The 23742-nt window shown below is 45.1% G+C and overlaps 2 protein-coding genes across 3 annotated transcripts; one reads left to right on the top strand and one right to left on the bottom strand.

Annotated features, from left to right (window-relative positions):
• The first annotated feature begins 363 nt into the window (after positions 1 to 363).
• LOC128098892 (GTPase IMAP family member 3-like) lies at positions 364 to 7315 on the top strand. Of its 2 annotated transcripts, none has more exons than XM_052720401.1 (3): positions 364 to 565; positions 5073 to 5124; positions 5643 to 7315. In XM_052720401.1, exons 2-3 carry the CDS (start codon positions 5082 to 5084, stop codon positions 6521 to 6523), a joined length of 924 nt encoding a protein of 307 aa, XP_052576361.1. In that variant the 5' UTR covers positions 364 to 565; positions 5073 to 5081; the 3' UTR covers positions 6524 to 7315. The 2 variants fall into 2 exon arrangements, with proteins under 2 accessions (XP_052576361.1, XP_052576362.1); XM_052720402.1 differs by lacking the exon at positions 364 to 565 and adding an exon at positions 4205 to 4318.
• Positions 7316 to 15992: 8677 nt separating this feature from the next.
• On the bottom strand, positions 15993 to 23444 carry LOC128099444 (GTPase IMAP family member 5-like). Its single transcript, XM_052721365.1, has 3 exons — positions 23041 to 23444; positions 18857 to 18905; positions 15993 to 17028 (listed from the first exon to the last, which is right to left on the bottom strand). The coding sequence occupies exons 2-3, from the start codon at positions 18897 to 18899 to the stop codon at positions 16154 to 16156; spliced, it is 918 nt and encodes a 305-aa protein (XP_052577325.1). The 5' UTR covers positions 18900 to 18905; positions 23041 to 23444; the 3' UTR covers positions 15993 to 16153.
• Between the last annotated feature and the right edge of the window lie 298 nt (positions 23445 to 23742).

Raw genomic sequence — 23742 nt, 5'->3', positions numbered from 1 at the left:
AGGAAATCTAAGCCTTGTCCTCCCACGTTCTCCCCAGAAGACGGGGAACCATCCTGACTCAAGCACAGTACCTGCCTGCCGGTTTGCCCAGCGGACCCTGGAAAGCCACTGTAGTCTCAGCTGTAGGGCAGAAGTGAATGGCGAGGCTGGGGAGATACATGCTGTCTGCCCGGCCCAGAGGGGCGAAGTGGAGGCTTGGGACGCATGCTTCTATGCTTCTCTGTTCTCTTAGTCCTTCACAAAAGCATCTCGGTGGTGTGGGCGGCAGGGGTGTGGCAGGAAAGAACTGGGTTGTTTTTTTTTTTAAATCAACCTCTTCCTCTGGGCGCTCTCTTCAGTTGCTCTCTGAGCAGCTGAGAAACCCGTACACATCACTCTTTCCTATGCCCCAGGAGACACCATCTTCTTCCCCTGGCAGACAGATTTTGTGAGCTGTTCTTCTCCTCTCATAACTCTTGTATTTTCATGAAGAGATTAAAAACCATTGTGAGAGGCTGCCTAGGACAGGAAGGTGCTCCACAGTGCGTGTAGACCTTGAATTGAAAGATCCTCCAGCGCCCACCAGGTAACAGAGTGTGTGTGTGTGTGTGTGTGTGTGTGTGTGTGTGTGTGTGTGTGTGTGTGTGTGTTCCTCTCCCCTGCTCACCTTTGAATCTATCCATAACAATTAGTGTCAACCTGAAGGGCAAGGCATTTGATCTCTTTATTAACTTTAGGAAAAGTTGTGGAGGCCATAGTGTCTTGTGCCCCAAGGGTTCTCCCTGAGGGCTTCTAGCCTATCTGTGGAACATCAGTGAGTTTTCTCTCTCAATCTGACAAGCCTAATACCCCACTTGGGACTCAGGGGAGGTGGACTCTTAGAGATTGCTTCCTGCCAGGAGTTTCCAAGGAGGGAGAGGAATGGCGAACTTTCTAAAGTAATCTCCCCATGGCTGCTCAGCTGGCTGTGTTAAGTGTCTGGAGGCTAGAGAGGAGCTAGCTGGAGGGAAGCCGCTCTTTAGGACGGGTATCCGTGCTTCCTGTGGTCTGGGAAATTAGTGCTGGGGGAGGAAGATAGAGCACTGGCCTCATGAGTGATGTGAAATTCCCTAGCCTCCCTTAGGAACACGTGCTTCATCAAGTTATGCTCAGGAGCCCAGAACTGCCCTGAAGTTTCTGCTGCTGCAGTAAGGAACCCAAGGCTCTGGACAGAAACTAGAGATGAGCTCCAGGGATCATCTGCCTCCATGCCATCTTGTCCCTCCAGGGCCAGGGTTACAGAACTCAATCACAATCACAATCACACTCATCTCTTACGTGGATTCTGAGAATACAAACTCCACTCCTCATGTGTGAGAGTGAGATGTCTCCCTGGTCTCTTTGTAGTGTCTACTGAAACAGGTCTCACTGAATCCGGTGCTCACCCATTGGCTGCACTGGCTGTCCCATCTCCCCATCCCCGGGAGTTTTGGTCTAATTTCTTTCCCATTACTTTTCTTTTTCTTGGTGAATATTCACAGTGCTGGACAGGAGGGAAGTGGCTTTCATTTTAAAGATGGAGAGGATGTCAGGGTACCACTTGGGTTGATTTATTCACATAAAGCATTTTCTTTTTGTGTTTTGGATAAAGTAATACATAAAAAAAAGATGAGTCAAAGCAACCAGAATGAAGCTTTTTCCAGGTCATTTTCCTGGAAATGACCCCCATGAGCCTTGCACAGTGGTTTATCTTTATACCAGCATGTCATGTTTTTCTGATCAGGGTCCATTTATCTTCAAGATGCTGTGGTCAAGGATATGGGAAAGGATGGTACTTTTGACAAATTACTTTTGTCAAATGAGACTAAGATAATCTACTCAAGGCCAACATTTGTGACCTTTCCACAGTGTTTCAAAGCGTGGCCTGCCCCCACTTTCTCCTCCAGTCTCTTCCAGTCCTGCACCCTGCCAGGGAGCACGTCCTGGGAGGGGCGTGGGGGAGTTCTTCCACTTTTGCTGGCTCTGAGGTCCAACCAGGGGCAGGAAATAGCTGATGCACACCCACCGGTCCTTCTACCGACTACGGAAAAATGAGTGGAAGAACGGATGGGTGTGAGGTGGGTGGGGTGGTGGATGACTGGCTCCCAGTGGGCTGGGAGAGGGCACAGTGCTGTGCCAAGAGGGTGGTGGCTTACGATAAGATACCCTAAAGGGGGCAGAATGCAAAAGTGCGCAACCTGGAAACAGAAAAGGTGACATTCATTCAAAAGGGGGTGTGTGGGTTCCAACTAGAAAAAGCACGGGTGAGGGACACGTGGAAACATTGAGACGTTCCCGATTCTAAAGAATAAAGAAGGCTTGAGAAATGAGAAACCCCGGATTATCCCACCCTTGCTTTCGTTCCTTTCTGATCAGGCTGGATCCTGAGCCAGCAGCAATTTAAGGCTCTCACTTTGGAGAAATGACCTGCCACTTGTTGCTCGGCCAAAGGCATCATATGAATAGTCCTGCCTGGGAGACCATTGGTCAGCACCCAGGGGCCACAGACAGCAGGGGGAGCCAATCCTATCAGCCTGAGTTAGAGGCACACTACCCAGGAAGCTGCGACAGTGTTACCATTGCTCTTTCATGCAGTGTTGGGAAGCGTGGTTTTGTCCAACCTCCAAAGTCTTGTTCTCTTCACAGGAGTGTGAAGCTGCACAGGGCCTCCAGGGTACCCGGATCTTAGCTTAGAAACACCAGCGCCATCTCCCTCTGCTTGTGTCTGTAGCTGGCTGCACGTGCTCCCTTCTACCCTGTAAGTCACCCGCCTCCCCAGCCTCTTACCTGGGTCTTGCACTACCCACCGCTGCTCAGGGGCACCTCCCCGATGCCCTGCTGGAATCCACCATGCAAGGGACCCAGAGACAGCTCCAGCAACGGTATCTTGAGTTTAAATGATAATCCTTAGCCATTTCTTCAAACCGCCTGCTTTTCCTTTCTCACCTGTAAAGAGCACGGAGCAAAGCTGAAGACCGAGTTCCGTCTGCTGCGTCTCTGCTTGAGCTGAGCTTTGGCTCTCATGGTCTTCAGCTTCTCCAGAGAAAAGGAAACATATTCCTCAGCACATTCAGAGATTTAAGGAACTGACTCTCATGACCAGGGAAGGGCAGAACGTCTGAACCCTGTAGGTGTCTGGAGGCTGGAAACTCGGGCCAGGGCAATCTTGGGTAGATTCCTTCTCTGGAGATTCCTTCTCAGCTTTGCTCCTAAGGCCTTTCCGTGATTGGATGAGGCCTGCTCTGTAGGGCAGCAGTTCTCAACCTGTGGGTCAAGACCCTACAGGGTCACCTCAGACCATCGGAAAACACGTATTTCCGATGTTTTTAGGAACTAAAACACTGCTTCTCTATCGGTCTCCAGGCAGGTTTGCCCACATGTGAGTACCTGGAGCTGTATTAGAGGGCTGAAGCATTAGGAAGGTTGAGAATCACTGCTATAGAGTGATGTGCACATAGCCATCACAGCAGCACCTGCTTTTCTGTGTGATCAGATTGCTGGCCCAGTGGCCCAATCAAGCCGATACAGACCAACCATCTCTGAAAACCTCTCAGAGGGCAGGATGACACATGGTCCTCAGCAACAGGTCTCCATGTGAAAGCCCATGCCTAAGACACAGGGCTAGCTATTTTTATGAGAACTGTGAGTGTCCTGGGCATCTGTGTGAACCAGATTAGATTAGTTTCCGTGGGACTGATTACCGAGCAGAGAGCCCAAGAGACGGAATTGCTGACCCAAAGGAAAAAGAGCCAAGAAATGGGACCCTGTAATGTGACCACAAGGACAGACTCAGGGTCACCACAACTTGTCACCTGGAGCCGAAAACATCTTCAGCATGGATGACAAAGAAGTTACTGGGGAAAATGCTGGGTTCTGGCATCCAGTATCAAAATTGAAGGGCCCAAAATTTGTTTATTAATTTGTGTTTCTGGACAAGTTGGTCTCTGGCCAGCTTCATGTACAGAGGTACTAGAAAGCACCTAGGGAATGCATTTGTTCCCCAAAGTGTTTTGTTCCCCAAAGTGTTTTGACTCACCAAAGACCCTGAGACTCTGTAATTAGACATTCATTTCAAGGCCTATGTTGGCTATTCTTGGTTGTCACTTTGACTACATGTGGAATTAATTAAAACCAAATTGCTGGGCACACCTGTGAGGGATTTTTTTCTTAATTAAACCTTTTAATTTAGATCTAATCTAGATCTTTGAGGTGGGAAGACCACCTTTAATCTGGGCCACACCTTCAGCTGGCATCCTGTATAAAGAACATGGAAGGAAGCTAGGAAGTCATTCTCCGGTGGATCCCTTCCCTGGTACAGGAGGTAGGTAGAGTGGGGCAGGACAAGGATCCAAAGGAAGGCTTGTGATGAACAGGTCAGAAAGAAAGGAAGGGCCCTGGAAGAGAGATACCCTCAAGGTGTCTCCAGTCCAGGACTGAGCTGGAAACTGAGCTGTGACCTCGGGAGCACACACACTGACTAGGTAGCCTCAGGACTTAGCCTTTCTCTCTGCTTACTGGGTGCACCCCACCACTTTCCAACCTGGCCCCACAACAGACTCCTACTCCTGGGTGAACAGCTGGCCATGGTTTGCCTGGAAATTTCCCAGTTTGAGCAGAGAAAGTCCTGTGATCTGGACTCAGCTTAGCTCAGGGCAGAGCAAGAGGGACCATTGCCATGGAACAAAGGAAGAATTGTGTTTATCTCTTGGAGATGCTGGGGGGCAGGGAGCATCCTCTAGTACTAGGTTCCCAAAGAAGCCCAGACAGCCATGTGCTCAGTAGGAAATAACTGACCAGCTTAGTTAACTGTCATTGTGGGTACACAGCCCACTTTCATTCTGCCTGTGGGCTGAAGACAAGTCGTGGTGACAATGAGTCTGTCCATGTGATCACACTGCATACCCATTTCCTGGATCTTTCTTCTTTACATCATTTAGAACTACCTGTAAGTGGGTGTGGGCGACTCCAGTAGTTCTTTTACTTTGCTTTGATGTCCCTTTCTACAAGGTGTTGCGTTTGGTGTTGCGTATTATAATGAAATCCAACATGAACACTCTGTATATTTTCTCTTCTAGAAACAAAAGATGGAAATGCTTCAGAAAGGTGTAAACAGTTCCTTTCCCACAGGTAAGAAGGCTGCTGGGGGTGGGACTCTTTTCAAAGGTCAAGGACCCCTGCTCAGTGCCTAGAGGGACAAACTTCCTTCCAGGCCCCTGAAGCCAGACAAATGTACCACCAGACAATTGAACAGATTAGGCCACTGTCACCCTCTCCAAAGCAAGGGCAAGTTCCCCAAGATAAAAACCTGTCATCCTGTAAAATAGAGCCCAGGGAGGGTGGCAGGAGATGAATATAAAGGGGTAGACGACCAGAATGGCCAGCCCTGGACTCCCCTGAGCATGCTGCATTGCCTTGCCACTTGAGAACTGGACAGAAAATGGTAAAAGTTGCGTTGATGAATCCCTAGGGGAAAGATGCCTTGGACCCTGACCATCAGGCACACTTTATCCCACAAGCCCGGTGTGTGGTAGGTGTGAAGTAGTGAAAGGGGGTGAGTCCTCATTGGTTTGCACTAGTTTCTGTCAGTTTGGGGTCCTTCTCTTCCCGAATCATTTCTTACACCTGAGCTTCCCTTCACCCCAAAGGCAGAAAGAAAGATGCCTGCACCCCAGGATCACCGCCGCTGAGGATCCTCCTGGTGGGCAAATCTGGCTGCGGGAAAAGTGCCACAGGGAACAGCATTCTCCGCCGACAAGCATTCGAGTCCAGGCTCAGAGCCCAGTCGGTGACCAGGACCAGCCAGGCAGAGATAGGCACATGGAAGGGAAAGAGCTTCCTAGTGGTAGACACACCCCCAATCTTTGAGTCAAAGGCTCAGAACCAAGACATGGACAAGGACATTGGAGACTGCTACCTGCTGTGTGCCCCAGGACCCCATGTGCTGCTGCTGGTGACCCAGTTGGGACGCTTCACAGCCCAGGACACCATGGCTGTGAGGAGGGTGAAGGAGATCTTTGGGGCAGGAGTCATGAAGCACATGATCATCCTCTTCACCCACAAGGAAGACCTGACAGATGAGACCTTGGATGGGTTTGTGACCCACACTGACAACCGCAGCCTGCGCAGCCTGGTCCAGGAGTGTGGGAGGAGGTACTGTGCCTTTAATAACAGGGCCTCAGGGGAAGAGCAGCAGGGACAGCTGGCAGAGCTCATGACCGTGGTGAGGAGGCTGGAGCAGGAGTGTGAGGGCTCTTTCTACAGCAATGACCTCTTCCTTCAGGCCCGCGAGCTCCTTAATGGCAGCTACAGTGAGGATCAGGAAGCCTACAAGTGCTACCTGTCGAAGGTGAGGCAGGAGGTGGAGAGGCAGAAGCGCGAGCTGGAGGAGCAGGAGGGCAACTGGGTTCTCAAGGCGCTCCTCAGAGGCAAAGAGTGGATGGCTTTGCACTATGGGATTTGTGCTAGTTTTGTGTTGGGCATAGCAATCCTCATTGTTATTTTTCTGCTCATATTTTACAATGTTTGATGCTTTGTGCTTGAGGGAAGTTTCTAAAGCATCATGCCAGGATCCACTGATGTAAGTATCACCTTCCGAAAACCACTCTCTGGTCTGTGAGACACTGCTAATCCGGGCCTCTTCTGTTTCCCCTTTAGGATTCTAGTTTAGATTAGGCAGAGCTCAGAGCTCAGGAGTCCTGCAGAGAAGGAGTGGGAAGGATCAGAGGAACCAGAAGGTCAGGGACACCACAAGAGAGATGACAGTCCACAGAATCAACTGACCAGGACTCATGGGGGCTCGTAGAGTTCAGGAAGCCTGTAGGGGTCTAACCTACATCCTCTGCATATATATATTAGGCAACTATATTGTACTAAGAGAGTCAATCTCCTCCAAGGATGAACTCCCCAATAGGTTATGCAATCCCATGTGGTCATCCCTAAACACGTGTACATATTAGCCACACTAAATGAATCAGCAGGTAGTATTTATGTGTGCATATGTGCACATGGGGACATATATGCATAATAATTAGAGGATAAGAGGTCATGAGGCTGAGAGGGAATAGGGAAGACGTGGGAGTAGTTGGAGGGGGTAGAAATGATGTAATTATAGCTGCTGTTCTTGAAATTCTCAAAAAATAAAATAAATGTAAAAAGGTTCCACTGTGCATGTATATCATCATATATATTATCATACATATTTTATATATAATATAATCACATTTTATTTATCCATTCTCCCATTTTAGATCACCTGGGTTGTTCCATAATTGAGCTGTTGGTAACAGTGCGGCCATAAACACTGATGTGTGGTTGTCTCTGTGGTGTGTTGACCTGGAGTTTTGGATGATATGCTATAGCATATATATATATATATATATATATATATAATATATATATATATATATATAAATTTTTGCATACTTCCACCATACTGTGGCACACAGTAAATATTCCCATTTCCAAAGGAAGAACAGAAGGACCAAAACTGAGGAGGTCAGACTATTTTCATTCTATATGCTATAGCTGGGTTACGTTTTTAGTTTCTTGAAGATGCTTCATGATAATTTCCATGGTAGCTGGGCTAGTTTACATTCCCACCAACAGTGTATAAATATTCCCCTTTTTTATGCACCCTCTCCAGAAGAGGGTGCCAGGTCTCTTGGACCTGGAGTTACAGGCAGCTGAGAGCTGCTTGATGTGGGTGCTGGGGAACCAACTCTGGTCCCCTGAAACATACTCACTCTTAACTGCTGAGCCATCTCTCTAACACTCCTCAAGGAATTTGCATTGCTCTAATGGTTAGTGAAGGAGACGTTTTTCTTATGCTTATTGGTCACTTGTAGTCCATCTTTTGAGAAATGTCTGCGTGTTAGTTCATTTATCAACTGGGTTGTTTGATTTCTTCCTTTCAAATTCTAGCTATTCTAATATCTAGGTATTAGTCTGTTTGGTTTCCTTCTTTTTTGACTTTTTGGTATGTCTGGATATTAATCCTATAGCAAAGGAATAGTTGTGAAGGGGTTTCCCCACTCTGCAGGCTGTCTCAACTCAGTGAGTTGTTTCTTACACTATACAGAAACTTCTGAATTTCATAAAACCCCATCTGTTAATTGTTGGCATCATTTCCAGAGTAGCTTGAGCCCTTTCAGAAACTCCTTACCTGAACCTGGAAGTATTTCCTTTGCTTTTTCTTTCAACAGTTTCAGTTCTTATGTCAAGGCGATACAGTTTGAACTGATTTTCACAGATTGAGAGGCAGGGGTATAGCTTCATTTTTCTACACAAGGATACCCAGCTTTTCCAACATCATTTGTTGAAGATGCTATCTTTCCTCTGATATATGTATTTTTTGCATCTTTGTCAAAAGTCACATAACTATACCTGTGTGGGTTTGTGTTGTGGAATATTAGTTGAAGATGTGTTACATTTGTGTATGCAGTGGAACATTTGTTTAATGATGCAAAGATGTGTTGCATTCTTTTATGTTGCATTTATTTAACTCTGTGAAGCTGTGTTACTGTGCCTGTCTAAAACACCTGATTGGTCTAATAAAGAGCTGAATGGCCAATAGCAAGGCAGAAGAGAGGATAGGTGGGGCTGGCAGGCAGAGAGAATAAAGGGCGAAAAAGAGAAGTGGGAGGAGTGAGAAAAAAGGAGAAGGAAAGAAGACACCAGGGGTCAGCTACACAGCAAGTCACAGAGTAAGAAGTAAAGAAAGGTATATAGAATAGAGAAAGATAAAAGCCCAGAGGCAAAAGGTGGGTGGAATAATTTTTTAAAAAGCTGGCTAGAGCTGGAGAGATGGTTCAGCGGTTAAGAGTACTAACTGCTTTTCCAGAGGACCCAGGTTCAATTCCCAGCACCCACATGGCAGCTAACAACTGTCTGTAACTCCAAGATCTGACACCGTCACACAGACATACATGCAGGCAAAACACCAATGCACATAAAATAAAAATAAATAAATTGTAGGAAAAAAAAGAAAAAAGAAAAGCTGGCTAGAAATAAGCCAAGTTAAGACCAGGCATTCATAAGAAAGAATAAATCTCCTTGTAATTATTTGGGAGCTGGGTGATGGGCCCCCCAAAGAGAAAGGAGAAAAAAACCCTACAGGTCTGTGTCTAGTTCCTTTATTTTATTCCATTGATATGTGTGTCTGGTTTTATGCCAATAACATTTTTATTTTTGCTTTTGTGATTTTTTTTTTGCCATTGTTGTTGTTACTATGCCTCTGTAATATAATTTCAAATCAGGTTGGTGATACCTCCAGCACTGTTCTTTTGCTCAGAATTACTCTTTAACTATCTGGGATCTCTTTCCATCCATAGGAATGTTAAGATTTTTTTTTTCTGTTTCTTTGAAGAATGACACTGCAATTTTGACAAAGATGGTATTGAATCTGTAGGTTGGTTTTGGCAATATTGGCATTTTCATGATATAATTCTTCCAACTATTGAGTATGATCAATCCTTTCAGTTTCTATTTTTTTTTTCCAATTTCTTTCTCTGTTTCAGTTTTTATTGTAGAGTTCTTTTGTTTTTTTGGATAGCTTTATTCCAAGGCATTTCTCTCATTGAGCCTGTAGCTGCCTTTTCCACTAGACTTGTTGACCAGCAAGCCCCAGGACCCACCCTGTCTCCCTTTCCCTCCACTTCTGGAATTACAGATGTGCACCACTGAGCTTAGACTTTATATGGACACTTGTTTGGCAAGCACTTTACTCACCCACCCCAAATCCATCTTCCCAACCTGATTCTTCACATTTTTAAAAAGATTAATTTTATTTTCATTTGTGTGTGTGTACATGTGTGTCTGTATGGAGGTGTGCACATGTGAGTGCAGTGCCTGTGGAGGCCAGAAGAGGGCACTGGATCATCCAGAGCTGAAATCACAGGCTGTTGTGAGCTGCATGGTGTGGATGCTAGGATTCAAACTCCAGTTCTCTAGAAGAGCAATATGTGATCTTAACCCCTGAGTCAGTTCTTTAACTCATTGTAACTGAATGGATCTCTCCTGGCCAGCAGTTCCCAAATAACCATTCAGAGGCTTATATTAATTATAATATATAATTATTATGGTGATATTTTATTTGTGCTGAAATGTAATTTTATTTGTATGTTAATAAATAAAAGTGCCTGGGGGTCAGAGCTAATAGCGAGCCATAGCAGAAGTCTGGCAGTGGTAGCACATGCCCTAAATCCTGATCACATGACAGGTAGATCTCTGTGTGTTCAAGGATACAGCCAGCATGGAGACACACGCCTTTAATCTCAATACCAACCATAGAAGACCTGGAGGTCTGTATAGACAGGCAGTAACGAGGTCATGTGGTTGGGTTTCAACCAATGAGAAGGCAGAACAGAAAGTCAATAAAAAGACAGATACACAGGAAGTAGGTCTCTTTCTGAGGGGAAGGATAGTAGTGTCAGGAAGGGTAAGAAAGGGTTTTTAGTATCAGCTTTTACTACTGCTCTGACCTCTTGGACTTTTAACTCTGCATTTGGCTCTGTGTTTCTTATTTAATAAGACCGTTAAATCCACAAATTATAATTATGAATGTTTGGCCAATGGCTTAAGCTTATTACTAGCTAGTTCTTATATTTAAATTAACCTATTTGTACTAATCTATGTATTGCCATGTTGCCATGGCATTACCATTCTGCTGGCATGTTGCTCCTTGGGCAGCTGGCTGGCATCTCCCAGATTCTGCCCTTCTTCTCCTGTATCTCTGCTTTCTTACCTGGCTCTATCCTGCCTTGCCATAGACCAAAGCAGCTTTATTTATCAACCAGTGAGGGGAACACATATTCTCAGCATACAGAAAGACATCCCACAGCATTTTCCCTTTTTTGTCTAATCAAAAAGGAAGGTTTTAACTTTAACATAGTAAAATTACATATAACAGAACAAGTTATCAAGCAAAAATCAGTTACAATATCCAGTCTATTTGTATTTGGCAAGATTAAGGAAAATACTCTATCATCAATCTTATTTTTGTGAGTCTAAAGTTTCATATCTAATTTATCTTTTATCATAATTAAGGAAAACTATATTATAACTATCTAGTTTTCAACTCCATCAAAGACCCCAGAAGATATAATATTACCTGAGTAAACAGGAAGTGCATTGTAAACAACTTCAAAAATTCTATAAATGACACAGATATCTGCCTGTCTGGATAGTCACCCAAAATTCTTCTGTAATGTTGGGGCATCCATCTTCAGCCTACAAGTCCAGAATATTTGGCAAACTTTTCAGTGAAGCAGGAAATTTGAAGCACTATCCCATCTATTTTGGCAAAGTTTGTCAGTCACTTTCCTCTGTATGCAGAGTGTCTGGCCATTTCTTCTGTGAAGCAGGACCCTGAAGGACCATCTCACCCTTTTTTTGGCAAAGTTCAATTGCCACTTTCCTATGGGTCCTGCATGTTGAGTTTAAACAACATATTGTTGAGCAATCCAGGCAAGAGCAGTTTCTTGTCCAAATGGCTAGACTTACCACATTGAAAGAAACACCATAAGGAGTTTCTTTGATGCCCATCATCTGTGAAGTGGATTAGTGTTGCCAGGAGCAAATGTGTCTCATTGTCATGAAAAGTCCTAAGTTAACCAAACATTTTAAATGCCATATTCTTTAGGTCTTTGAAGTATTTGGAGACCATCTATCTAAAATATATTTCTATATATTCTGAAAACATATCTAACATCTCTATAAATTTGATTGTTATAGATGACTATTAACCTATGTTTCTTGATTACCTTAAATAGTTTATAATAATAGCTTTCAAAATTTAGAACTTTACCTTATATTTTAAATGAACTATATAGGTACAATACCTTAAACAAGACTAGAAACATATATACAATATGGTGCAACAAAAATAACCTTAAATTTGTATCAATATACAAAAATCTTTTAAACAAGAATAGAAACATGTGTATAATGTGTAGATGTAACAGTCTTATTAAATAAGAAACACTGTAGCTGGAGAGTTTTCTCTCCTGGTCCCACCAAACCCCAGCAGTCCGACAGCTCACTTATAAAATAAACACACAGATGCTTATATTATTTATAAACTGTATGGCTATGGCAGGCTTCCTGTTATCTACTTCTTCTATCTTAAATTAATCCATTTCTATAAATCTATACCTTGCCACGTGGCTCGTGGCTTACCGGCATCTTCACATGCTGCTTGTCATGGCAGCGGCTGGCAGTGTCTCCCTCTGCCTTCCTGTTCTCTCAGTTCTCCTCTCTGTTAGTCCCGCATATACTTCCTGCCTGGCTACTGGCCAATCAGTGTTTTATTTATTGACCAATCAGAGCAACACATTTGACATACAGACCATTCCACAGCAAAACAGAGCCAAATGCAGAGTTAAAGCTAAGAGCTGATACTAAAAACCCTTTCTTACCCTTCCTGACACTACCATCCTTTCCCTCAGAAAGAGACCTACTTCCTGTGTATCTGTCTTTTTATTGACTTTCTGTTCTGCCTTCTCATTGGTTGTAAACACAACCACATGACCTCCTCATCACTGCCTATCTATACAGACCTCCAAGTCTTCTATGGTTGGTATTGTGATGGGTTGTCATGTGATTGGGATTAAAGGTGTGCGCCACCACCACCTGGCTTCTGCTATGGCTTGCTATTAGCTCTGACCCCCAGGCAACTTTATTTATTAACATACAAATAAAATCACATTTCAGTACAAATAAAATATCACCATAATAGTATAACAAAATTAACTTTAAATTTGTATCATTGTACCAAAATCCATGTCAATGCAAAATATCTGAGATTAATAGCTGTCTTTTTATTCTATATTCTTATATTTCTCTAAATTATAACAAATATCCATAACCCATCAAATAACCAAAGACCACCCACATCCCCCAATGCTTGGGAATGTGGGTATACTTTTTTCCATACTGTTTCCTGCTGTCTGTGGGTGAAGGCATCCCCAGGGGTCCCTAAGAAAATTTTGAGATAATGATCAATTCCTGGGTAGATCAGAAGTAACGTTTGTTGATAGATATCACCTGTCAAGATTCAGGAGGTCTCCATTGTTCAAACCTGATCTATATTATTCCTGAAGGAATCCATACCCTCTTATCTCCTGTGGGAATAAAACTCAAAAGCATTTTTTATTTCCATTTGACAAAAATATTTTTGACTTTTTTTTTAAGTTAAGGCATTTCTGAAGTATCTAGATTGGTTCAATTTAGCAGTCCAAGTCACAATCCCATGTCTTTTAGCAGCTGTCTTTTGCTTCAACAATCAAAAAATTCAAAATCAACACAATAACTACAGGATCCAGACTCCCTGTGTATTTCCCATCTCTTTGTTTTTAATGTTTTATTTCTCTCTTTAGAGACTTTATTATATTTTTATGACTATCTATACCCTCTCTCTTCACTCTCCCAAGTCTATGTACATTTTTTTAAACATAATGTGACCCATTTGGAGTTTTGTTTTTTAATCTAAATCTGTTTCTATTGTGGATCTGTAATCCTTTTTTACCAGAACAGTTTTTAAACTGCTCAACAGGCATGGGTAGGACCAAAGCAGCAGCTTTGGTGGCTGGCTCCACCCAGCTCACCTTTTTAACATGGTGGAGGTACCAACAAGAGTCACATTTGCCTCCCCAACTCTGGGACACAGTATTAAGTAGCATGTAACTGTGTTCTTAAGCCCACAACTGTGTTCTCAAGCCCATAGGTAGCGGCTGGGAGAAGCTTCTTTGTAACATGGCCCATGAGATACTGTGGGAGTTCATGATGTTCAGCTGAGTCCTACTGCAACCAGGGGATGCTGTTCTGCATGTTCTGTACTGTGGTCTGCAATAAGAGACATGAACTAGGGAGCTGCTCTTGGCTCCATTTTAGAAGCTTTTCTAAAAGCTGTCTCAGGGTTTGTGTGGAAATTATTGCCCCACAATGGGCACCAAATGTAACCAGATGAATCTCCCCCACCCACTAGTTCCCAAATAACCATTCAGAGTTTTATATTAATTATAAATGTGTGGCTGATGGCTTAGGCTTATTACTAGCTAGTTGTTATATTTAAGTCAACCCATTTCTATTAATCTATGTATTGCCACATGACTGTGACATTACCAGTTTACTGGCATGTTGCTCCTTGGGCAGCTGGCTGGCATCTCCTAGATTCTGCCCTTCTTCTCTTGTAACTCTGCTTGGATATCCCACTTGTTTCTATCCTGCCTTGCCATGGGCCAAAGCAGCTTTATTTATCAACCAGTGAGAGGAACACATATTCTCAGCATGCAGAAAGATATCCCACAGCAACTCATTTTTACCTTTTTTAGTGGCTGAAGAATTCAGGAAAATAGTATTCTAGCTTCACATGAAAATTACATGGAATTCAAAATTCAGTGCTCATCAAGTTTTATGAACACATGGCCTCTTGATTATAGTGGCTTTTGCCTGCATGTGCTGTTGAGTGCCTGTGATGTCCACTATACAGTCTTCCAAGCCCAAGTTACCCACCCTCTGGCCCTTTGTATTACTGATCTTAGACTTTCTGCTTCCTGTGTTTCTTGACTGCTGACCTTGCTTTCCCTGGGGTGAGACCCACCCTGCTCCTGTAACCTCTTCACTCAGTTCTCCACTCATGTCCAGACCTCTTGACTCTATTCTCTTCTATACCTTCAGAGCCTCCCCTACTTCATGCACACTGTCCTTATCCTTTCTTGGGGGTGGAGAGATGATGGAGATCTGACTTTTACTGCTATAGTGAGAGCAGGGTATACTTATGACTAAAATAAGATTCTGTTCTTAGCTTTGCATGTTTCTCCATCTGTAGGAAGTGGGGCACTAGGTGAGACATACCCGTTGCCATGCAGCACAAGTACCTTCCTTTTTGCAAGTCCCCAGGCCTTTATGATGGTAACTTCGTGATTTACCATTTACCCTCACAACATAAAGGAAGTAATTATTACAGACTATGAGACCCACTCCAGGGCTGCAGAACAGGGCTCAGAGAGAAAGCCACAGCGTAGCAAAACTTAGGACTTTTATCTGAGGGGGTTTCTAGCAATGGAATGAATTCACATGCATTCTGATGGTTACTTTCTTTCTTCTGTCATGTTGAGTCTTCCTTAGTCTCTCATATTGGCTTCTCTCATGCTGTCACACTCATGTTGTTCTCTCTTGTTGCTCCATTTTATCTTGTCTTTTTACAGTTTATATATCCCAAATAATTATTTCAGGCAATATAAGAGTCATAAAAAGGTTACATTCCAAAGGTAAAGATTGTGTGTAACTTCTAATTATCTAAGAACACCTACAGCCCTCATTAGGGACTACAGAGTTAAGTTATTTTCTGTAGCCTTGACTAATCAGAACATATTTTCACAAACTGAGGTTAGGAATGGTGCAAGGACTTAGTCATTTGTAAGCTAGCATTAATTGGGCTTTTTATTTACAACCTAGCCAAACAGTTGTGTGGCCTTGTGAACTAAAAGACTGGGAATGTTTATCTAAAAAGCCATTAGTAAGGCATCTGGTCTCATCTAGAGCTCTTTTGAAGCCTAATATCAGCTTATGATGCACAAGAAACCTATGACTGGCTCTTGGACTCAAATGTTTTTCTAAATCATAAATATGAGCTGTGATCTAAAACAGATTTTTAGTGGAACTCAATAGGCCCTGACTGTGTCAAAATTATACAGCATCTTCCTGACAATCCACAGATAAATGCCCATTAAATTGAGATGCAATCATGAGATAGACACACTACAATACAGGCAATGGGGGACTCCCCACGTATAAATACATCATATCAGATACTAGAGAAGAGCAGGTAGCAGCAACAATATGAAGGCACAGCATAAGTAAAAGACATTCTGGAGTCTGTATTCTCATATGCCTTGCTTGAACGAGACATTCCCATCAGAGAGCTGAACTTCTGGTAGGCTGACACCTGAATATTAGTTGTCATCTGCTGTTGCTCAGACATGGTCATGGGCAAGAAATACATTTTTCTTTCATACTTTATTTACATAATGGTATTTAGAAGAAACATCCTGGCATGTCTGATGCAAGGGAGTCAAATGAGAGTGAAACTGAGTTGCCCCAGAACAGAGATTGTGATCATTGCAGGAGGGGGCTGATGGCAGAAATCACCTGAAAAGGCTCAGTTCCCCTGGGTAATAGAGAAGTTAATTAAAATGGCGATCAAAATCAAACCACACACAATAAGGAAAATATGGGGGCCCATGCATGTCTTGACTCTGTAAAGCATCTTAGCTACCCAGCTCACCTCCTGCTCTCTCAGCTCCTGCTTTTGCCTCTCCACCTCCTGCCTCACCTTCGACAGGTAGCACTTGTAGGCTTCCTGATCCTCACTCTTGTCACCACTAAGAAACACATGGGCATGAAGGAAGAGGCCATTGCTGTAGAAAGAGCCCTCACACTCCTGCTCCAGCCTCCTCACCACGGTCATGAGCTCTGCCAGCTGTCCCTGCTGCTCTTCCCCTGAGGCCCTGTTATTAAAGGCACAGTACCTCCTCCCACACTCCTGGACCAGGCTGCGCAGGCTGCGGTTGTCAGTGTGGGTCACAAACCCATCCAAGGTCTCATCTGTCAGGTCTTCCTTGTGGGTGAAGAGGATGATCATGTGCTTCATGACTCCTGCCCCAAAGATCTCCTTCACCCTCCTCACAGCCATGGTGTCCTGGGCTGTGAAGCGTCCCAACTGGGTCACCAGCAGCAGCACATGGGGTCCTGGGGCACACAGCAGGTAGCAGTCTCCAATGTCCTTGTCCATGTCTTGGTTCTGAGCCTTTGACTCAAAGATTGGGGGTGTGTCTACCACTAGGAAGCTCTTTCCCTTCCATGTGCCTATCTCTGCCTGGCTGGTCCTGGTCACCGACTGGGCTCTGAGCCTGGACTCGAATGCTTGTCGGCGGAGAATGCTGTTCCCTGTGGCACTTTTCCCGCAGCCAGATTTGCCCACCAGGAGGATCCTCAGCCAGTATGATTCTGCTGCATGGTAGACTCCCCGGCTTCCTGTGGACAAGAGAAGGTTTGTGCCTCACTTAGCTATTCTTTGGACTTTGACATCATGGGTCCTTGCAAATATCTCCTGAAATCAATGGTCGTCAGTCCCAGAAAAATGGGTGTCATTCAAATGTTCCCAACTGTTTGCCTATAATTTTAGGTGGTTCTTGGGGCTGCCACAGGAAAGAGAGTCTCTGTTCCATCTGGCCCACAACAAATATGTCATTTCTGAATTACAGGTCCCTGTGCTCTCCCCTGGAGGACGCTCAGGCTATCTCCCCAGAAAACTGGCTGTGAAATAAGTTTGAGTTTAGAAGAGGCAGAGATGAGAAGTCATAAGTGACAAAACAGAGTCACCTCTTTTACCCACAATGTTCCAGACATGCTGTGTAAATGTGCTCAGCGTATGCCCCCAGAGGTTATTTCAGGTGGACGAGTTGTAGTGACTCACACTCAGGGCCAGCTGATAGCCTAGGAAGCAAAGTGGGATTTGAGACGAGGGATGATGACAGTTAATACCAGGTCAAAGTTGAGAAATGATACAGAGTGGGACACTGAAGAAGGGTAGAAGAGAAGATGGTTAGAAACACTTAGAAGTAGACATGCTAAAAAGGTCATCTATTTGGCCAGGTATGGTGATATTTGTGCTGGAATGTGATTTTATTTGTGTGTTAATAAAGTTGCCTGGCAATCAGAAGTCACAGTGAACCATAAGCAGGAGTCAGGTGGTGGTAGCACATGCCCTTAATCTGATCACATGGCAGGCAGAGTCTCTGTGGTCAAGGATACATCCAAAGCAAGGTGACCTGAACTTTTAATCCCAGTACCAACCACAGAGACCTGGAGGTCTGTATAGACAGGCAGTGATGAGGAAATCATGTGGTTGGGTTTAGAGCCAATGAGAAGGCAGAACAGAAAGGCAATAAAAAGACAGGACACAGGAAGAAGGGTGCTCTCTCAGGGGAAGGACAGCAGCGAGTGATAAGATAAGGTGGTCTTAGCTCTTGGCTACTGCTAGATCTCTGGGCTTTTAACTCTGCATTTGGCTCTGTGTTTCTTAGTTAATAAGACCATTTAGAATTTCATCTACAGCCGGGTGTGGTCCAGGGCCCATAACAAAAGGACTGCTGGAGGGACACCATGAAGCCAAGAGCTCAAATCTCCAGCATTGAGATTTGATGAGGATCTGGGGCTGTCTTATGAGTCCAAATGAATTCTAAGTGCTCTGTAGACACCTAAAAATCTATCATTTGGGGGAAAGCTGGGGTGTGGCTCAGTGGTAGAATGCCCATTCGACACAAATAAGGCCCAGGGTTCAATTCTCAGTATCACAGAAAACAAAATTCTATTTTATTCCTTTTATTCTGTGCTGGTTTTTCCTTTCCCTTAGTGTTTTTGGGGAAATAATCACTTTAGAGGACCTTTCTTTCCTTTCTTTCCTTTCTTTTCCAGATGAGAAGAAAGAGAAACTATGTCACTATTTAGTTCCAGACCTTCTAATTCTGAATGTATGTCAGAGTCATGTTTCCCCATATTGTGTGGAGGAGAGTGACACAGTGGAGTGTGTGTGTGTGTGTGTGTGTGTGTGTGTGTGTGTGTATTTGAAAGCATATATGTCTGTGTGTATGTGTGTCTCTGTGTGTGTATGTATGTCTGTGTATGTGTACATGAAAACAACAGCTGCTTGTATGTAAGAGATTTGGAGACATGGGGAAAAAACAGCAGCTGCCTCTTTCTTCTTCATCTTAACTGAGTGTGTGAACCTTTGGTGTGGCGGGGTGAGGGACAGTGACTCCCTCCCCTTCTCAATATCTTTAGGACCTTGGTGCTTTCTTACCTTCAACTATAGTTCCGTATGTGCTCCTCTGAAGGCCTTCCATTCTCTTCTGGAACCAAAACAGGCAAGAAGTTAAAGTCAGGTCCACCTGGGAACTGGTCAGACACTTGGACTCAGGTGACTCGGGATAATGGTCCGCACATGGTCATTCCCATCGCTAACTCTCCCAGCGTGTTTTACTTTCATACATCTGTAAGTAACTGGCCGGAGTGAGGTAGGGTCGTGGCAGCATATGTGCTGTTGCTTTTCCTCACTCACGGGAAAGCAGATGTTCTGCTACAGATGGACTGATTATTCCACCAAGCTGAAAGTGTAAAACGTGGGAAGCATTCTTCTATGGGCAAGAACTAGACTTAAAAAACACACAAACAAACCAAAACTGAACCATATAGATGAACCTGCCAGGATAGAGAAAATAATTGCTGTGCTATGAATAACACATTTTTGTTTGTTTTAAGAACCAGGCATTTCCAACATGTAGAAATGTCCCAGAGGCAAAGAGGCAAATACAACATGCTTCTCTGGGGGATGGAATGGAGGATGGCCACTCCTCCAAGGACTGGCCTGAGAGGAAGGAGGACAGGAGGGGCTGACAAGGCTTCTGCCCCACACACGCCTGGAGAGAGTGTGTGTACCATGTACCATGATGGAAAGAGCCAACATTCAGGACAAGATCAAATTCCCACTGGGAGTTTAACCAAGCATCTTCCCTGCTTGGCTCTGAGGTCCTGCTCTACCAAATAATCATGGTTTTTATATTTTAGCACATTCAGCCAGAAACTGGAGCAACCACGGCATAGATATCCTGTCCAAAAGTGGTGTAATGCTGTGTCGCTGGTTTTTGGTGGGATGAAAAGAGAAGCATTCAGTAGAAAGGGCTAGCCTGTGGCACCAGCCACCCCTGCGTGAACTCTTGGCTCATGTTAGTCAGCTGGGTTTAAAAGCTTATAGTTTTAAAACGTATTCGTACTTGAAGGAATGCACATGAAAAAATAGGATTTTAAAAAATAGATGAATAGTAACAATAAATCTTTAAAAAACACAGAATAAAAACAAGTAGCCGCCGTTTGCACCGAACAAGCATAAATGGTCTGCTGGTCTCCCACAGTTGCACCATCTGGTTAAAAATTAAAACATCACAGATGTACTTCATGGGTTTGGGTTTGGTTGTTTTTCTCCCAATCTCCTGTCTCATTCTCTCGTTCTGGCCTTCACAGCAATCAGTATTTTGACACTTTTATGTGTCTGAGTATTTGCATATGTATTTAGGTCTTTAGATAATTCTCAGTCCTGTTTGTGCATGTTTAACTTCTACATATATGCCATTTTCACAGCGTCTTGTTCATTTTTTATTAATAGACATCCAAACTGTTCTGAAACCATTTTTTTCACAACAAAGAATGCTGTAAGATAATCCACATAGGTACCCCTTGGCACTCCTGTTGAATAGTTCATCTGGGGTACACATTTTCTGCTGGCTAGATATGGCCAGGTTTAACTCTTAAGTGGGTCAAGTCAGCTCTTGCTTACCCCAGTATCTCAGGAACCCCCCCAAATCTCCATAGGTGTTCCATGGTGGCACACTGCATTTTTATCACCCTTCTGGACACAGGACTGGTCATGGACTGAATTGAAAGCACGGCATTGCTTATGTGCTACGCATAGGGCTTCTGCTATTTTGTCTCTCACAATTTTATTTTCAAAGGAAAAAATGGCTTTTCTTGGACCTCTTCATAAAAGCCCATCAATTCTTTTCACATTTTCAGAATATCTTAAGACATCTCCCTCTCCTCCTCTGTCCTGCTTCTCTTCCTCTTTCCTGCTCCTCCTGTCCACCTCCTCATTCCCCCCTCCACCTCTTCTTCCCACCGAACTCTTCTCCACCTCTTTCCTTGCACCCAGAGAAGAGCAGCCCTCTCATGACCATCTCTTAGGAACTGTTCTTATCACTGTAAGCTATGGCCTAGTCCTTATGAAAATTCTTCAAGTCATAGAACGCTGTTTCTACTGAAGGTCCGAGATTTGAATGTGAAGGATATGGTGTCAGTGTTGATGAAACTGAGCTTCCCCACCGTGATGGTCCTCTGCAGACACTCATCATGTCCAGGTTTCTTGCATGCCCATTTTTTCTCTTGTGTTCCCTGTGCTGTTATTGACAGGCCACTGGAATTTTTATTAAAGTTACATGAGCTGCCCAGAGTCATACGTTTGCCTTATAGCTAACTCTCCCCAGATGGCTCCCTTTGTCTGTGTCAGCTCTTGGATTTCTCAACCAGTGGGGAGATGGGGAAGTCATCTCCCCCCTGGAACCCTCTGTATAATGCTGCGGTCCCATGCTTTGGACACAAGCCAGTACTGATTGCTGGAAGTCTCTCCAAAATCAACCCAGAGAACTGCGCTTCGATTTCTACGTTCATGCTTTCACAAAACAAAAATACCACTGTGTCTCCCCAAGAATTATTCAAATATAAGACTGCATTAGGGGTCTGTTCTGTTTTGAAGGATTTCAGTTAGAACCTGACTTGGTTCTCAGTGCCCCTTGCATGTGTACAACGTTGCTGTCACAACCAAACTCAGCAACATTAGCAGGGACGTTTTCTGAATCATTTTCTGAAAAATCAGACAGACTATAGGAGACCTATGTCCCACTAAGAGACCAATTTGTTGGTAGATATGAACAAATGCCCAGAGGTGAGACAGGGAGCTGGAGCTGGAGACCGGAAATGAATCACAGACCAAACCGGAGAGACTGACAACAGCCTAGGAGACGAAAGGGGAGGGGAGGGGTGTGATGGACGTGACGCGATGTGGCTGTTAGCCTGCAGAGCACACACAGTGGGGAGATTGAGAATGGACGGGGATTTCTCCTCCAACACGAAAATTCTGCTAATTTCCCACAGTGTGGGTGCAGAGGCCATGGGAGATCGGCAGGCAGTGTGCACGCAGCAGCGGCTGACAAGGGGCAGGCATTACTCAGGGAGAAGAAGGCAGAAGCAAAGGCACCCAATGAACAGTCTCGTCTGAAAGCTGCCAAGCCGATTTATCATGACACTTTATTTTACCCAGCAGTGAGAACGCAGCTCAGGGAGCTGCTTTCTGAGAGACAGTCTTTTTGTCTTCCTTATTTCGGGTACCAGGCTGGCAGCTATGACTCGGGGCCAAGCAACGGATGCACAAGCTCGACTTTGAGTCCCAGAACTCAGTGAAAAGCTGGAGATGCTGGCCTGCATCTGTAACGCCAGCCGTGCACACAGTGAGGCAGCCGGTGGAGAAGGGAGAGCTGGCCAGAAGCTGTGGGGCCAGCCAGCCCACGGTGCGGCCAAAGCAAGAGGCTGTTCGCACCAAGTAGAAGGGTAGAAATTACTTCAGAAAGTTGTCCTCCGACCTCCACAGGTGTCCTGTGGCACCAGTGTGCGCCTGCGCTCCCTCAGACAACTAAAAATAAGCACAAACACTTTCACTGGTATCCACCGCACCCATCTGCCCCTCCCCTGTTCCTTTATGTCCAGGTACTGGAGTCCCAGGGCAGGTTAGTGACCAAGAGTCCGGGAAATAGCACCCTCTCCTGTAAGGTTCGGCTGACAAGGGGAGTGTTCATGTGAGTAGTGAACTCAAGCTGTTGACCGACCGCAGTGTCTTGGGATGTGTTATGGGAAAAGTATGAGCTACCCGGGGCTGGACAGAATTCGGTGGTTTTCAGAACAACATCATAAGATAGAATTCACCGACTGGTCTTCTAGGGAAGGACTGGATCATGAGGGAGGGAACATGGAGATTCCGCCCTGGCCTGTAGAGCCTTAACAACCTATCCTGATATCCTTGAGGTGAGGCCTGTCTGGCCTGAGTGGGCTTTGAGGAGTCTGGGGTAAAAATGGAGAAGTGTGCGCCACCTGCTGGGAAGCTTGGGGAAAGCCTGTGGGCGCTAGGACTTGAGTTTCTCAGGTTTCAGAAAGACACAGGAAATGGGGTGGAAAGCCCCAGCACCCCCCTAGGCCCAGGGACGATGGCATGGAAATTTCAGGGCTCTGTCCCACCATATGCTGTCGTTGATGCTCACTTCACTGTCCAGGGCACCCAAAGTACCAGAGCTCCCCTGAGGACCCGCTAGAGAAAAGCAGAGCGACTCCCCGGTGGTCCTCCCTGCCCCTAGGTGGCTGTCAGAGCCATGGTGGGTTCCTCCTTACCTGGGCCGGCGGCGGGGCTGCCTCCAGTCACCAGTGTGAGTCCCTTGTAGGCAAGTGGGGGACCTGTGCCTGCTGAGTGATGCTCTCACAGAAAGACCACTTGCAGAGCCATCAATCCAGTCAGGAAAAGAAGAAAGCCACTGTGGCACAGCACACACCACTGCCCCGCAGACTGTCCTCTAAAGTCGGTGGGAAGGCCTTGAACGACATCCGCCAGAACACAGCACGAGTGCTGTGGTGAATGGCCGCTTCCTGTGGAAAGCTGTCACCCTGCCCTACTCACTTCCCCTGCAGGAAGGTATGAATACACACAGCATTGGGAGCCAGGCTCCGGGAAGTGGGGGACAGCCCCCTCCCCCAGGTTCAAGCAGGCCCTCTTGGGACTGGAAAGTGCTGGGCCCCAGATTTCCCCATTAGCACTCAGGGTAAGACTCTGCACTCCCCTAAGCCCCTGGGCTCCGCGTCACCAGCTTTGGGTCCCCTAAACAGGGGCAGAAAAGCACTGCTGGTCCCAAAGGACCTGGACAGGCCCTTTCAAAGCGCAGCTGAGCTCAGACCTGAGACTGGGTGCTGGCTGCCTCTTCTCTGCTATGTGACAGGGCTATAGATGGTCATTGTGGAGTTTCTCTCTCGCCTATGGGAAGTTCAGATGGGCTGGGAGCAGGGTGAAGCATTTCTTTACCCGAGGGCACCTGTCAAGTA

Source organism: Peromyscus californicus, unplaced genomic scaffold (assembly GCF_007827085.1).
Source record: "Peromyscus californicus insignis strain IS unplaced genomic scaffold, ASM782708v3 Scaffold_6__1_contigs__length_162567912, whole genome shotgun sequence".
Taxonomy (NCBI): Eukaryota; Metazoa; Chordata; class Mammalia; order Rodentia; family Cricetidae; genus Peromyscus; species Peromyscus californicus.
Note: the sequence above shows the minus strand (reverse complement) of the source record. Positions and strands in the feature narration are given on the sequence as shown.

What these genes read in the sequence shown, in the direction of transcription:
- LOC128098892 (XM_052720401.1), top strand. Translation starts at nt 5,082, where the DNA reads ATGGAAATGCTTCAGAAAGGTGTAAACAGTTCCTTTCCCACAG. An exon ending in AAACAGTTCCTTTCCCACAG is followed by an intron (nt 5,125 to 5,642) that starts GTAAGAAGGCTG and finishes TTCACCCCAAAG; the next exon opens with GCAGAAAGAAAGATGCCTGC.
- LOC128099444 (XM_052721365.1), bottom strand. Translation starts at nt 18,899, where the DNA reads ATGGAAGGCCTTCAGAGGAGCACATACGGAACTATAGTTGAAG. An exon ending in ATACGGAACTATAGTTGAAG is followed by an intron (nt 17,029 to 18,856) that starts GTAAGAAAGCAC and finishes TCTTGTCCACAG; the next exon opens with GAAGCCGGGGAGTCTACCAT.